Raw genomic sequence first — 16,945 nt, forward strand, 5'->3', positions numbered from 1 at the left:
TATCAAGTATAAAGTAACTGGCGACTAATTTATTGATGATGAATAATTGCGAATACAGAATACAAAAAAAGAAGACAAGCAGCCATATTAATGCACACAATGCAAAAACCGAATTGATGAATCAAGGTGCAGCAACCTTTGCGTTAGGCTGGAAAACATACTTAACAAGTGAGTCCTTAATGGACAAGAGTTGAGGAAACTCTTTCTTCAACTTGGAGGCATCAAGCTCGTTGTTGCTCCTTGGGGCAACAATCACCTTGGCCTGCTCCTCCAATGTGAAGTTCTTCCAAGTAAAGCTTGGATCTACATAGTCCCTGTACATCTCAAGAATCTCGTTGTGGCTCACCACTCCTGGGTTCGTGAAGTTCCATATCCCAGTCAGATTCCTCTTCGCCATCTCTATCGAGATCGGAAGCAGCTCGTCAAGTATCGTCATCGAATTCGGGATGTCAACTACCTTCTCGTAACGCGTTATCTTCGTTATGAAGTTCCGTGGGTTACTCAGATCGGATGAGATTGGCATCCTCACTCTCAACGTGCACACATTCTCGTAGTTCCGCAGCAGATCTTCCACCTACCACGCACACCACAAATGAAACTCAGAATATTATTTTATTTTCTTATATATTAATTTTGAAAAACACATCTCCAACATTGACGTGTCGATCTGATCTGAAATTGAAAACTGAAACCACAAGACAGAGTCCAACACATTTCAACATGCCATGCGACTTTGGATTGGAGGGATCTAAATGTATACCATGGCTTTGGTCTTGGAGTAGTAGGATCCGATGAAGTTGGGAGTGTCCTCTTCCTTGAAGCCGACGCCGGATCCGAGGGTGTGGATGGAGTCGTACTCGAAGATGCAGCCGGTGGCGTAGTTGATCAGAATGAGGCCCTTCTCGCGGCACACGTCGGCCAGGGTGAGGGTGCCGACAACGTTCGTGCGGATGGTCTCCACCTTGTGAGACTCGCACCAGTCCACGTTGGGCCTGCCGGTCACGCCGGCAGCATTGAAGACGTGGCTGGGGTTGACAGCGGCAATGTCCGCCTCGAGGGAGGAACGGTTCTCTAGGCGGCCAGAGCCGTACACGAAGGGGATGCTTTGGGCTTCACAGAGCTTGCCCAGGAGGCCACCAATCCAGCCGGTGCGCCCGTAGATCAAGAACTTGAGTTGCTTGTCACCGGCGCAGCCGTTAGCTGGTAAGCCCATCGTGTCGGAATGAAAGAATGGGTGAATAATAATGTATTAATGTGGTTGGCTGCTTCTTCTCTTGCTCTATTTCTGTGGATATTTATATGACACTTGGAGTTGGAGTGGACAATTCCTGTTATTTTCTTTCTAGGACAAGGAGTCGAGGACAGCTGCGACGGTGATTATAAAAACTAAAAAACATTACTATTTTCCTTTTTATATAAAAAAAATTAATTTTAATGCAATAAAAAGAGTTTTATTTTGTACAACTTCAGTAATCTTTTGAGAGTTTGGAAATTCGTTTATTGCAGTACACAATTTGGTGACTTACATGAAAATTAAATTTAATATAAAATAAAAAAGTTAACCTCATTTTTAAAGTTTTATGTTTTTTTTTCTTCTGTGTAGTAAAGGTGGAAAAACAAATAATTCTATAGTTAAAATGTTAGGGTCAATGCTCAAAATAGGCCAGCACTTTTAATAACGCCAAGCCCCTCACTAGAGCTGAGAAGCTCGTACTTATTAAATTTGTATTGAACAATTTTTTTATTTATTATTTAAGTTTGTATAAAATATCGAAAATTATTGTAGAAAAACTAATTTTTTTACCGAATATATTTTTTTGGAATAAGAAGAATGGTAGAAATGATATGACAATGGTCAGATAAGAGGTGGTGCAGACTTCCAAACAGTTTGGTGAATTAGGCATCGGGGAGGTTATGGTGCGTAATACAACCCTTTTTTTTAAGTGGTGGTGACAGTTTTCGAATGAGAATTGTTCCTTATAGAAAAAGGTGGTGTACTCTTGTAACAATTTAAACCCCAATATAATGCTGTCAGCTCAGCTATTACTTATTCAGAAAGTCCATGGAAGGATATCTGTCAAATACAATTCAAGGATTAACAAGTAAGACAGAAGATGATCAATGTATTGTCTATGGAGATTGGTGATGGGGAGAGGAACTCGTTTCTGGAAAGATGTATGATTGCGTGGAGGGTCTCTGAAAAATCTTTTTCCAAGGCTCTTCTCAATTTCAAATCAAACAGGATCCGTTATAGGGGATTGTGGGTTCTGGGACGGGTTAGAGTGGAGATAGAATTTCGAATGGAGGCGAGAGCTATTCAAATGGGAGTTGGACTTAGTGAACCAGACGCATAAAATTTTAAGAGTGGTTAATCTTGCATATAACAGAGATGATAGAGTTGTGTGGAAATTTGATAAACAAAGTGTATTTTCTACTAATTCCTTTGTGCAGGCACTGCATGTGGAAATGCTTTCGAAAGATATAACAAGTTACAGTCTTACTAAGACAGTTTGAAAAGGCCTAGTCCCATCAAGAGTTGAATTGTTTGTTTGATTTGTTTTAATTGGAAGAGTCAATACGAAGGAGAAACTGAGTCGGTTGGGATTGGTTAACCAGAAAGACGCTGCATGTGTGTTATGTAACAAATGTGTTGAATATGGTCATCACTTGTTTTTTGGTTGTGATTTTTTTTGCAGGTTTGGTGTGCTTGGCTGTCTTTTGTTGGAAGGCAATGGTCGTGTCAAGGGTCGCTAAAGGAACATTTTCAAAGTTGGATTGAGCTATCAATTAGTAAGCAGGAGCACAAGTGGGTGGATGGTATGTTTCTGTGCGAGTATTTGGAATATTTGACTAAACTGATTTTGAGGTTCATCAAAAATTGAACTCTTGACCTTTCGGATCTAACATTCTAATACCATATCATGATACCACACATCCCAAAAACTTCAATTGATGGAAAAAGATAACACTAATGATTATATCTCTAATACTCCATATACCTCCATTGTACACATTGTACAGATATTCTATTGGCTCCTCATACTTTTCCTACAGGAAAAAGGGATTGATGATGTTATCCATCTGTCCTTCATGAACTATAAGGAGTGGTTAGGTGTAGATTTCTTCTGTTGTTGATGGCAATGCCGAAGACGATAGGGGATATCTATTAGGTAGCGTTTGTTTTCGGAGACATGACGCAGAGACATGTATAGCACATCTTTAAAAAATATTTGGAAGTAGAGATATGGATACTAAATACATTGTCTCCGAGACATTTTTTTATACTTTTGTGTCTACTCTTTTTAAGAAAGACAATAATGGACACGGGAATTAGAAGAGGGACACGATTTTTTTTATGATTTTTTTTCTTTTTGTCCAAAGATATTTTTTATTATTCCACTATTACCTCTTCTTATTTTTCCTAATTTGCATTCTCAGAAACGTACTTTCTTCTCCATACTCTTTCTTTTTTTCAGGTACTTTTTTCTTTTTATAGAATTTTTTATTGGATTGATAATTCATTCCTTCTTATCCTTCTTACTTCAATATCATTTTAGCCTTGTATTATATTATTTGATTTGTAATAAAAATAATAACAAAAATAATTAGTCTTAAACTTTTTGAAAGATAAATATTATCAAAGATAAAATTAATCTTTTAAAATACTAAAAAATAATTTATAAGTTGTAATTGATTTTATATAATTTAAAAAAAACCAATCTTTTAAAAAGAAAAAAAAATCAATTTTTAGATAAAAGAAATTTATTTTTTAAATAAAAATAAATTTTTATGTATAAAAATTATTTTTTTCATGTAAAAATTGATTCTTTTTTAAAATTAATTTTTTATTTAAAATTAATTTAGCTTATTAACCTAAATAAAATTTTTTATTAATCAAATTCAGATTTTTTTTATTGATATTAACCATATGTATTCCTACATATTAATAATAAATTTAAAAATAAAATAATTATATTTATAAATTTTATTTTAATATAAATATTATTATATAATTTTTTATTAAAATTGTTGACTCCTTCAAACATTTTTTTTCAAGTTCTACTCTCATTCTCTATTAAATTAGTTTGTACTTGATGTAAAAAATTTGGAATTACATGACTATTTTAATCATTTCATATAATATTTTTGTCTTGTCCATATGTATCTAAACATAATACTGAACATTACATTAGTGTCTTGTACATCATATTTAAAGACAATACAGAAAGAATAATTTTTAATATTTTCGTCTTATTGTCTCTATAAACGTTACCTTAGTGTTCCTTGAGTAACTTACTTTCTTTGACTGTGATTTCTGTTTGTTGTCTCGTTTGCTCTACTTATTGTGTTGAACTCTTCTTTTAAAAAAGTACTTTTATTAAAATTTGACCAGTACTTAATTAGTAAAAGAAAAATGAATAATTTTAAACTATTAAATATAATTTCACACTATTAAAAATATTATTAATGACTAATTGATAATTACAAATCACAAGATCTATTGACCCTAGCACTCCTCAAAAAGAGAAGCATGTAATTTAGTCTCTAAAAAAAGTTAGCATCTTTAATCATTTAAAAATATAAATATGAATCAAGTTGATACTTGTTACATTAACATACATAATAAGATAGTTTAGAGAGAAACCAAGTGAAAGGACGTAATTTCAAACGATATAATCTCTCCTTCTCATTTAGAGGTTTCGAGTTTGAATCACTCCTAATTTTAGAAGAAAAAAAAAGAAAATAATTTGGATCGCATTGCTAGTACATAACGGTGATTGTATTAGTTCGAAGTTAATCAACTAATCAACTTAACTCATATTTAAATGTTTCAAAAATTAAATTAATTTATTCATAATTTTTTAAAGATTACTAATACATAAATGTCATGTACACATTGTGATATTTTGCCTCTTTAGTTTCTACCACATTGACAACAAACAAATAGACAACTATTTTATAGAAACTAAAAATTTATTTTGATAGAAATAAACGATTGATCTTCATTCTGAATCCATCAACAATTTAATTCCATCAAGTGTAGTGATAATTATACAGTAATTTAGCTGTCGAACTTAAAAATTCTGAAAATACGTTCCGTGAAACGTGAAGCTGGTGTTTGATGGTTCATATTTCCTGTCACTGCTCCAAAAGTCTTTCACGGTGAATCAAGGAAAGGGAAACCAGTCATGCTCACATGCAAGCGAGATTATTATGGTAGATGGTATGTTTCTGTAACCTGTATATGCCGTGCCTATTCTTGTTCAATAATATCAATGCGAGTTCATTTTCAAAATGTCTCTATTTCTCATCGCAACTTCGAAAGAATGTACATGTCATATGTGAGTGCAAATAAAATAAATAAATAGAAAAATAGTAAAAGGCTTTCGATATTTACATTGACGTATTGACCTTCTGCTTATATATGTTGTTCCGGGGTCAAATCATATACGATCAGATCATTTATGATTTTTTTTTTACTTAAAAACTTAATGACTTTTTTAATCTTACTATATAATTTTTTTTTAAGTGTATCATCATACTTTTTGCCTTTCTTTTATTTCAGGGGGAAAAAAACACTCTCAACAAACCTGGAAAACCGTTTGTCAATTTCAGAAAGTAAAAGTTATCTAAACCATGTGCATTTTGGTTATTCTTTCGCTTTGGCTTTCGTACATAAATATTCTCATAAATTACAGTCTGATGTTAGGTAGGGATTATAGATTACTCACATGTTCATGTCTGAAAAAGCAATTTACCGCGCTGAGGAGCCAGGACATCAAGATCCAAGTGATAATGTATTATATTAATTCTTAACTGAAATTAACTGTTTAGTAGAGATCTAAAAAGACCAAAAGTTCGGTTTGAAATTTCACCCATTAAGTTATCATTTAGAGGCAATGTGTTTATCCCAATTATAAATATACCTGCCAAAATTATCCTCTCTGAGTAAAAATATATTAGAAGTATCAAGTAATAATGCAAGTATTCTGACATGGAAGCAAAGTAAAATGGTTCTCAAGTTAACTTTTCCATTGTATAGAATGCAAGGAAGAAATGGATCACCGTTAAGAATTGGATCCATGTTAGTTACAATCATTGTCCTGTATAATGGTGAAACTTTGCTTATATTGTTACCATTCTCTATCTTTTTTTGTAAATCTCACACTTTTGATTTTCATTGGTTGATAAGATCAGATGGTGAGATTTTCTTGCAATAGTGTGAAGGTGCCGGTTATGTTGCCACCAAGATCAGGGAATGTTTCCCAGCCAGGAAGGGATCCCACATTGCCCTTTGAATCAACATGAACAGGATACTTCAACAGATGGCTCTTCATTTCGGTTACTTCATCAGCTGCATACTGTCTCCAGTTATGCTCACTCAACGATCTTATCCGTCTCACGCATTCGAGGCTCTCCGGATGCTCGAAACATGCTTCCACTCCTCCAATATTCTCCTTCCACAATGACATTCTGTAGCCATGGACCTGGCCTCGGGGTTTAGACCTGTTAGTTGTGCAGGTATGATGAGGCTGATATGCTCCCATTGCTATCTCGGTGTCTCTGGTGCCTTCCATTGATCGCTGGTTTATGTTTGCAGAACCCAGCAACACATACTCATCATCCACGATCATTCCTTTTGAATGAACATAAATCATAAATCTCCTGTTCTTTTTGGTGAGTTCCTGGATTACACAATACAATGTTATGCTATGACATTTGATCAAAGAGACATGACTAATGAGACAGTTGGAGTAGGGAAAAAGAACTAATTACTAACGTACCTGAGGAGTGTTTTCACCACTAGGATTTTCGATATTTTCATTCTCAGGGATCTCACGATTGCCAAGGCAAAAGAAATTCAAATAGTCTTGTGGTTCATACTCATTGTCAAGCCCGGCTTCTTGTAAGGCCTTGTAAATCGTTTCATACATCATTTGCATTGTTTTGAACTGCCAAAAGTCAACATGTATATGAACAAGAAACTCAATTAGTAGCAGTAAGGGTATTACCTTAACATATTGCAATTGACACTTTTTTGAAGTGGTGAAGGAAGCTTACCTGCCAAAACAGAATCCTCTGAGTAGTTGTACCTGTGGGTATACCTTCAGGCCACATGGGAATCACAATATACACACAAAATCTCTCATGGTGTTTGATTTTGTTGGCTATCTTTAGTGCAAGTTCCATTGGAATTAAGTTGTTTGCACCTGCAAAGAAATATGGGGAGTAATTTGTAAAAACTAAAAGGACTTTTTTAAATCCCCTGCTAATAGTATAATTCTAGGGAACAGATCCTTCACTTAAATTTAGGGTGGGAGATAACTGCTCATTACTCACCAAGGTCTTTGTGAGAATCCCAATTATATGATGATCCAAGAAAATACTGGTTCTCAATATATATGAATTTTTGGGCAGATCTGATTGCCTTGACATATGCAGAATGTATGCTCATGTCTATCATTACATTCTTTCCACACACCAAGTTCTGTGCAATGAAATAATAATCATAATCAGCTCAGGCAGCCTCAAGTCAAAGCTAAATTTTTCAGCATATAAAGAAAGTCACATGCCAAATAATATTATTATTTCTCACCCTTCTTATAGCATCTATAGGTTCCTTGGGAAATCCTTTCACAGAATTCGAATCAATTGAACGGAAGACCTTAAGTTAGAAGAATGTGGTTACAGTCAGTAGCATGTACACTGATAATGGAAGAATTCTTTTTCGATCAATTATTAATACCTGAACATGCCAAGTCTCACGGTTATCTTCACCATTAAGGCTGGTAACTTGATCAATCCCAACAATGTCTGCAATTCTATCAACTTTCAGTAATGAATCATCATATGAACTTTTCATCTTCTGGAGTTTGCTCATTTTTATTGCCCTTAACCAACGCTCCTCAAAATTGGTCAGGATGTCATATGCTGCTGGACCATCAATTCTCGAGTGCAAATCATGCCATGGTTCTCTTGGACACCCAGTAATAGGCCCCTGCTTAGTATACAGCACACAAATTGAAAGATGGATGATGCTAATGAACATTAAATATCATTAACTGGAATTGAAAACCAATAAAAATAGAAAGGGATGATATGATATACCTTAAAGTTAGGATTATGAAAGTCATCTCTGTGAGTTGTCTGCAAAGTCCTAAAGAGAGAATGTTCTGGTGTATCATATCTTCCACCACATAAATCAAGTCCTCCTATGAAAGCTACGATCTTTCTTTTGTGATGCCCTATATCAGCATCCACAATGACAGTCTTTTGGTGATGGGTATAGATAGTCCCAGCTTCCTAAAAAAATAGTAATTAAGAAAAAGGCAAGCAAAAAGCTACCACTTCTCATAATTGTATTCGTCATATTACTTTGTACACAAAAAGATGTAAAGAAGAAATATAAATCCGGAAGACAAAACTGTAAATATTAGTATGTAGTTGGATATATATGAACTGATGAACATATGACATTTCTGGCTCACCTGTGTTTTGAGCAAACTATGTCCTTTTCCACCAGCTCTTGGGCAGAGAAGCACTCGTACGGAAGAGTGCTTGAAGAAATGGCGAGTGTCCTCATCATGAGTGTCCATTAGTCCAACCTACATATCAGAATAATTTGAAGATAGTGTTAAAGAAACTAGTTACAGTACAAGGTATCATCTGATGGACAAGGTAATCAATTACATTATTCACATCCAAACATAAACTAATTTATTTTATAAATCTTACAAAGTTATCAAATATGTTTGCAACTAGTATGGAAGCTCTCAAATCGTGTATTTCAATGTGGGATTGATGTGGCTTATGCTCCTATGATACTATTAATATATTTAGAGTAAATGTTTAAATTGGACTCTGAACATTCTTTTAATCAAATTCATTCGTGAAAGATTTTAAGTTAGTTATGTTAGTCATTCCTCACTAACACTGTTAACGGAAACTGATCTGACCCGTTAAGATCTATGACAGCACAAAACTGCCCTTACGTTGGAGTGAAGTTGCAGTGGTTTAAAGATTAATATTGGAGGTCGCCAGCATGATGGGTGGTGGAAACAGAGGTCGTTGTGGTGGAGTGTCTTCTCACTCACTTGGTAGGTATGTGTCTAACTCGTTTATGCCAAGAAAGAGGAAGAATGAAGACCTAATATATCATTGTGGGCTGAAGACATTGATCAAGAAATCTGAGAGTTGAGAATTTTGATAGATTGTTCTATACATGTCCAAGATACCAAGTGAGTTGTTCTTATGAATTCCTTCTTCTTCAATATTCTTACTAGTGGTAGGAATTTTCAATCATAATAGTTTTTAAAGTTCTGCAAAAAGACTGCCATTGCAACTTTTTGAAGTGGGTTGATGAAGATGAATATGACAGAGGAAATAGAGATACAGAAACTGATGCACAAATTAAGAGCAATCATGATGAGAGGAAAATAAATATTGCATGGAGAATGAGTAGTATGGAAGCAAAAGTTAGATTTACAAAAATGCTAATGACTTTTATATTCATGGGTTGATAATTGTAGTTTTAGTTGTAGGATAGTTTGTAAACTTTGTATATTTTGTATTTTCAGATAATAATGCTATAAAAAATTTAACTCTAATCAGGTATGTAATGTATTATGAACAAGAACGAATTAATATCTTATTCTATTCAATTTAGCAATGAATTGAGTAACCTATTTTATTAAAAGGTTTATCTATCATGTGCTATATGGGCATATATTAAAATTACAAAATAAAATTTTTTTTATTAAAAATATAAAAAATTTAAATTTTCAATACATTTAAAAATGTTTAAAATTTTTTACTAGTGATAAATTTATCATATGTCTTTAGAGTACATATTAACTAAATCCTTTATTAAATTTATTTTTAGTAAGATTATCCTTTAAATATTGTAACCTGCTTAATTGAACTTAAAAATAAGTATTAAAATTAATACTATATGAAATCAGTTAACACATCACCCAATTTTAATAAATTACACAAGATTCTAATGATATATAGATAAATTAGATATTTTCATTATTAAAATTGAAACAGCAACATTGTTGATCATAATTGTTTGATCCATATCCAAAAAACTAACCATATTGGTTTATATTACTACCATTATCTTAATCAAAAGGACTAAACTATAAATTGAATAACTGTCAAAAACCAGCTAGGCATGACAAAAAGCTTAATTAAAACAACAGCATAAGCAGCAGCAAACAGAATCACCAATACAAAGCTTAATTGAAGTTTAATTTGTTACCGTTTTCTGACCAAGGAAGCTATTGGAAGTAGGATCATCCCACACAAGGAGCAAAACTCTCACACCTTCCTGTGATTTGGCTTTGAGAAGTTCACCTAAAGTGCAATCCTTTCCATCACCTCTAGTACCTCGAATCAAACTGACATTGTAGTAAACAGACCAACCAACAACATATACCAATCTACGTGCCTCACTTATTGCATCAAATATGTCATCCCAACAACTTTTATGCTTATAATTGGCATCCAAATTGTTAAGGAAACCTTCATGAACATGAGCATCCTGATAGAGTGTAACTCTTCCACCCTTTCTAAGAGGAAAGTAAGTGTCTGGGACCCCTTCATAATTAGGACCAGCACCTACACCATTACCATAAAGGGCAACCTTATCAACATGTGTGTACTGAACTGACAAATTCAACACTGCTCCGTGCTTACAAGGTTTTCCGCTAGCATTAAGGATAGGGAAAACGCCTTCAACTTTTGTACCATCGATTAACCTTTCCACTGGGATCCCAACTGCACCTATAATCTGTGACCCCACATAATCACTGTCCTTCACAACGAAGTGAACCTCTGCAGCATGATGAGCAACAGGGACATTGAAGTGCTGCATCCAAACAGGGTTCTCAGAGTTTCTGATGACAAAGGATCTGGCTATTACAGCACCTGACACAGACACTGTGACATAGGGATCACTGGTGGATAAGTTTTGGGACACGTGGCCTTCTATTTTGCCTCCGAGATTCATAGGGAGCTTGGAAAGCATGCCTCCTAGTTTGTTGCTGAAGGTGTCCATGTTGGGAAGGTTCTTGGCCTCGTGGATCCATATTTCCAAATTGCCATGTAAGAGGAAAATGGGTAAAGAGCTCGAAGAAGTTGGAAATGGAAGAAACTGGTGGGGTTGTCCGTGATTTGAGCCTCCAAAGGATGGAGTTTCACCGTACACCAAATGAGCCATGATTTGGAGTTGCTAAAATGGCTGGAATTCGAAAGAACGAAGAATGAAGAGGATACAGATATTGCAATGCAAGATCGATGCATATATATGAGTGTTTGACTTTGATCATGGAGTAAAGGAAAGTCAACCAAATGAAAATGCGAATTGGGATTGGAACGGGAGGAGAAACCAACATGATTGAGAAAAAGTCTAGTCTTTCATTACAACGGATTTCAACGTTATTTGTTCGTTTAATTTCTAGAAGAATGAGAACAAGTCTGATCTAACGCTTTATTTTTTTATTATTTTAAAACAACTCACTATATCATATTTATAAACGAGAAACGTCGCATTACCGACAAAATTTTTTATTTTTTTTATTTTAAATATTAAAAATTAAATTCTAAAGTATAATAATATTAAATTAAAATATTAACCCAAAATATTAATTAACATTGATAAAAAAAATATTGATCCTAATATTTCTCTTTATAAAATATAATATCCTTTTTTACATTTCTCTTAATTTTAAATTCCTTGAGTCCTTGATAAAAATGGCTAATCTTAAATCTATGTTCCAAGTTTCTGGGGAAGGTATAACATCAGTTCTTGAAATGGTTAATTATTCTAACTAGAATAAGAGCGATGCTCAGAAACCTAAATTAATTATATTATATAATATAAATTTTAAAATATTATATTATTTAGAAATTAATTAAATAATATATAAATTAATATCAAAATTGAAGATTTGTTTGTATAAAATATTTTAAATATTAAATTTTAGATTTTAAATTTTAATAATATAAAATTAAAACGTTGGTCTGAAAGTATTAATTAATATTGATAAAAAAAACATGGATCTCTAATATTTCTCGTTATAAAATGTAACATCCTTTATTACATTTCTCTTAATTTTAAATTCCTTCAATCCTTGATAAAAACGGCTAGTTTTAAATCTGTGTTCAAGTTTCTCCAAAAAGTGTAACATCAATTCTTGAAATGCTTAATTATTTTAGGGAGGTGCTACTGTACTGAAAGAAAGATTCTTCAACAGGCGTGAATCTTGCATGTTTCAACGTGGTGGAAATACGTGTTCTGTTAAAACTTTTACTGCAGATGTGGCAGTCGAAAGTAGCTGGAGCAGTAAAGAATCCTACAATTCAGTAGGGATGCGGGAATCGAGGTTTCTAATAAAATAGATTAGAAGTAACAATAAACTAATTAATTGGAGATTAAATAATAAATATAATGTAATGTAATTGGTTTTTTGTTTTTTATGCTCGAGCCTCAGTTAGGTGAGAAAATTGAATGGACTGGGGGAAATATTATACCCAAAAAAAAGTAGAGGACCCAAACCGTCACTTTCTCCCACACCCTTCGTCACTTGTGAAGTCACTCCGACCGCCCTGTATGAAGCAAATCAAATTAGTACCAAATTGAAACCCTAGCCGCAGCTTTCGTCGAGTTCAAAGTTCGCCGGCGTTCTGTGTATGTAGCTTCCCTGGTGATCGAAGTCTTCAACCCGTCTTCGCTGTCACCGATCACATTTGCTACTTGGAGCTCGTCCTCCATCGTCGTTGTCTTCTGAGGCGCGCTGTAGCTGCCGTTTGTTTGCTGTTCGCGTTCTCGTCTTCATTCAGAGGTCGGCGTCGTGCCCGTCTCCGCCGGTGAAGTTCGGTCGCTGTTTGTTGTTCGAGTTTGCATTTTCGGTAGTCAGGTAGCCACGCCTCTCTGTCGCCTGCCAACGCTGGGACCTAACCGAGAGCTACACCTGGCCGTCAATCTGCTATCTTTTGTCACCTAGGTGAGTTTCCCAACGCCCGCCACCAGACAATACACCCAGACAAGACGAATACTCTGCTTTAAACTCTGCAACTTCTGAGTTCTATTACAATAAGTTTTTGAATCAGTAGTAGGTTGGATATTTTCAATAGACTGAATTAAAGTATACTGAAGATATGTTCTCTTCTGTATGACGTTGATGTTAAGCTGTGAAATCTCATATTTTGTTTTAATTTTACTGCACTCGACATGCATGATGAAATGGTTTTACCATGTCACTGGATGGCTTTATAATTGCTAGTTTTTGGAAACTTAGTAAGTTGATTGCATGTGAAATTAGAATAATTGGATCTTAGTAATTAGGAAATTTTAGCTGCACAAATAGCATGTTTGCAGAAAAGTTAATACGTTAGCATGATGATTCCACTAGCATTAGTATCTTCTGGTTATTTTCTACTGTTTTCGGGAACTTGTGGATTTGCTAGTTGTTCTTTTGTCGTTGTTAGTTGGTTCATTTTAATTTTTTTAGCTTTTGTTGTGATTTTCTGTGCGTGAAGTTGTTAAGTTGAAACTTTGCTAAATTGTTGGGATCATGATGATGTAATTTGCTAAGTTGTTAGGGCGGTGCGAAGTAATTTGTTGGATTATCTATTTAGGTCTTGTTCTTGATTACTTGCTACGTTGTTTTTTTGTATTTACTGTTGTCTGGGAGATTATTGCTGGATATTGGTGATTATTGGTTTCTTGTATGCCGAATGGTTTCTTCCTCTAAAAGAAAAAAAAATCTCAACAAGAGTGTTTTGTTGAGTGTTTGTTTTGTTTCAGAAGTCAATTTTTTTGTGATGGGCGTTCAAACTGTGAATGTTGTTCTGCTGTTTTTGTTGGGGTTATTTTCTCCCAAAATTAGTTTTTTTGTGATCAGTGGTGAAACTCTAGATGTTGGTATGCTGTTTTTTGTTTTGTTTCAAGAGTCAAAGTTGTTGTCACGAATGCTCAAATTTTGAACCTTGTCAAAACTTTTTTTGATGTTCTGGAAATAAATTTTGTCATCAATGCTTATAGTGAAAGTTATGTTGTTTTGTTCTAAGGTTGTGTTTGGAAGAGGTGCTTGATTACTTAGTGATGTTTTGTTTTTGTCGTAAGGCTGTGTGTTGGGTTCAATTTTCATTGAGTGGAAAATTCCTTGAGGTATATAATAATTAATTAGGTAAAGTATTTCAATAGAGGTGACTCTGAGCGAGGAAGATGTTGATTGTGGAGGGAGTGAAGGTGATGCTTACGAGGATGAAATTTCTGAGTTGGAAGACCTCGCCGGACTGAGTGTAGATGACATCCTGAAGAAGGTATGGGACAGCATTGATAATGCATATGAGTTCTATCGGGGGTTCGAAAAACTGCATGGATTCGGGGTGCGAAAGGGTGACTCCGGAAAAGACTGTGAGTGGAATCTTGTGAGGTACATGTTTTTTTGTAACAAGGAAGGTTTGAGGGAACGTAAACACTACGACAGGGTTGAAGAATGAGGGTACACAAACTGGAGACAAGAACTAACTGTAAGGCAATGTTATCAGTTTATTTAGACAAAAATGATAAGTATTGGAAGGTTAGGAAGTTAGTTACCGAACACAATCACGAGCTGACACCGCTAGGAATGGTGCACTTGATTGCTAATCATCGTGGGTTAACGGAAGTTGCAAAGAGTCAGATAGTTGGGATGCAAGCACATGGTATTGCAACATCTAAGATTGTAGGGTACATGGCTGGTATGGCCGGTGGCTATTCGTTGTTGGGGTTCCTGAAGAAGGATGTCTATAACTATGCTGACAAATAGCGGCGTATTAAAATAGCTGATGGTGATGCAAATTCTGCATTAGTGTATCTAGAGGGAAAAGCCGAATCAGACCCCATGGCAATCGCAAAATATAATGTGACTAGTGACAATAGGCTCGCGAATCTGATTTGGGCAGACGAATCTAGCAGAGTCGATTACCAATACTTTGGCGATGTATTGGCGTTCGATTCAACCTACAAGAAAAATAAATACAAGAGACTGGTTGTGATTTTTTCTAGATCAAACAATCATAAGCAGACCATTATATTCGGGTTCGGGTTGTTGCTTGATGAAAGTCTGGCATCCTATCGGTGGATGCTGGAGATCATGTGCGGTAAGAAATCGTTTGTAGTGGTGACTGACGGAGACAAAGCTATGATAAAAGCAGTTTCTGAAGTCCTCCCCAAGTCGACGCATCGTTTGTGTGCATGGCATGTAGAGAAGAACGTCACATCAAATGTGAAGGATGCTGATTTACGTGGGTTGTTCAGAAGATGGTTGTACGTGGATATGGCGACAGAGGACTTTGAATCGGAATGGGAGCAAGCTGTCAATGAGTATGGCCTCTGCGAGAAGTAGTGGTTGTGCCATATGTATGATAAAAAGATGTGGGCAAGTGCTTATTTGCGTGACAAGTTCTGCGCGGGCTACCAAACTACATCCTACTGTGAAGGAATTAACGCATATGTGAACAAGTTTTCGAAGTCCACCCACACAATTTTGGAGCTGGTGCAGTGCTTAGAGATGGTTGCTCGTGAGTATCGGAAAAAGGAGATGTTTCTCCAGTTTCAATCCATGAACTCGGTTCCGGTTATGACAACATTCCTCAGAAGTATTGAACGACATGCCGCTTCAGTGTACACTAGAGAAGTGATTGGTGATGTTAAAAAGGAGATCGATGGGGTTGGTGTGCTGATCCTGATTAGCAAAAGGAGGATCATGAATACAATGGTATACACCCTTGAGGAGTAGGAAGAACCTGATCTGCACATAACCTCGTCGTTCGGCCGGTCAACTGGGAAGTTAAGTTGCCAATGTAATTTCTAGAAGAAGCATGGTTATCTATGCAAGCACACGTTCTTTGTCATGAAGGCAGAGCACCTAAAGTAGATACCCGATGAGATCGTTCTGCAGAGGTGGAGAACTGATGCAAAGTCCCTGAGCAGTACAAAGAAAATTGGGGAGACGTTAGCGAGCATGGTGTCATCCTCCGTCATGGGGCACTGCATTCCGCCTCGCAGTGGATGTTTTTTCTGGGGGCACAAAGGTTGTCCATGTTCCAGAAGACAATGCGTGGAATTGAATCATTATGTAAAGACCTCAAGTTAGACTATAGGAAATTTCGTACTGGGGTGCAACGGAGCGACGAACACGTTGGTGAAGGTAATCTCGTGGTAAGGGATCCAGTTGTTGCTAAGGCAAAGAGGTCCCCAAAACTTGCAAAGAAGAAGGCACTTGGTAAAAGGAGACGTTGCACCGGCTGCAAGGGGACGGGTAACACAAAGAGAAACTGCCCAGAGAAGGATGAAAAGCGTCAACAGCCGGATTTACGTGACCATGCATTTGAGGGGGACGGTGTATTCAGGCCGGATCGGGTTAGTTATTTTATTTGTAAATTTCAATAAACTATGTATCTACTTGTAGCATCCTTATGTTTACTATCAATTTTTTGTCACAGGTCGATGAATGTGGGGGTTTTAATGCCACCAGCTTAATGTCCAACGATGACTGGGAGTCGATCGTGGGTGATAACCTATGTGTCAAGGGCAAAGAGAATGCAGACTAGTTTGATAGAGTATGAGTTAATTCGATTGTTAATGTATGATTTTAGAACTAATAAGCACTTATAATAGGAGTGTAGAATGACTAACTGGATTATGGCCAAATATGCTGTGATGAAGGATGGTTGCATTAATGTTGGACTAAAAACTTCAGTATAGTATAAAATCAGTTATGCTTGTGTGGTTGATATGGTGCACTCATCGCTATTTGAATCCATTTCAGTCAACTGTACGTACCAGGGTAGGATATGAGTTAAGTTACCCTTATGTATTCCATGTATCATGACTCGTGAACCTTTATAAATCATAAACTCTTTATGTTATGCATCTGTTGAGTGACGTATC

General features: G+C 35.7%; 3 protein-coding genes across 3 annotated transcripts; 1 reads left to right on the forward strand and 2 right to left on the reverse strand.

The window, feature by feature from the left end:
• Positions 1–9: 9 nt before the first annotated feature.
• Positions 10–1,486, reverse strand: LOC112800841 (bifunctional dTDP-4-dehydrorhamnose 3,5-epimerase/dTDP-4-dehydrorhamnose reductase). Its single transcript, XM_025843248.3, has 2 exons — positions 761–1,486; positions 10–574 (listed from the first exon to the last, which is right to left on the reverse strand). Exons 1-2 carry the CDS (start codon positions 1,211–1,213, stop codon positions 122–124), a joined length of 906 nt encoding a protein of 301 aa, XP_025699033.1. The 5' UTR covers positions 1,214–1,486; the 3' UTR covers positions 10–121.
• Positions 1,487–6,012: 4,526 nt separating this feature from the next.
• Positions 6,013–11,507, reverse strand: LOC112800842 (phospholipase D gamma 1). Its single transcript, XM_025843249.3, has 9 exons — positions 10,265–11,507; positions 8,490–8,606; positions 8,110–8,304; positions 7,748–7,999; positions 7,598–7,666; positions 7,342–7,489; positions 7,063–7,211; positions 6,786–6,953; positions 6,013–6,686 (listed from the first exon to the last, which is right to left on the reverse strand). The coding sequence occupies exons 1-9, from the start codon at positions 11,222–11,224 to the stop codon at positions 6,195–6,197; spliced, it is 2,550 nt and encodes an 849-aa protein (XP_025699034.1). The 5' UTR covers positions 11,225–11,507; the 3' UTR covers positions 6,013–6,194.
• A 3,042-nt stretch (positions 11,508–14,549) lies between these two features.
• On the forward strand, positions 14,550–15,398 carry LOC140184827 (protein FAR1-RELATED SEQUENCE 5-like). Its single transcript, XM_072238009.1, has 2 exons — positions 14,550–14,751; positions 14,836–15,398. Exons 1-2 carry the CDS (start codon positions 14,550–14,552, stop codon positions 15,396–15,398), a joined length of 765 nt encoding a protein of 254 aa, XP_072094110.1.
• The last annotated feature ends 1,547 nt before the right edge of the window (positions 15,399–16,945 follow it).

The sequence above is a fragment of the Arachis hypogaea genome, chromosome 5, assembly GCF_003086295.3.
Source record: "Arachis hypogaea cultivar Tifrunner chromosome 5, arahy.Tifrunner.gnm2.J5K5, whole genome shotgun sequence".
In the NCBI taxonomy this organism is placed as follows: Eukaryota; Viridiplantae; Streptophyta; class Magnoliopsida; order Fabales; family Fabaceae; genus Arachis; species Arachis hypogaea.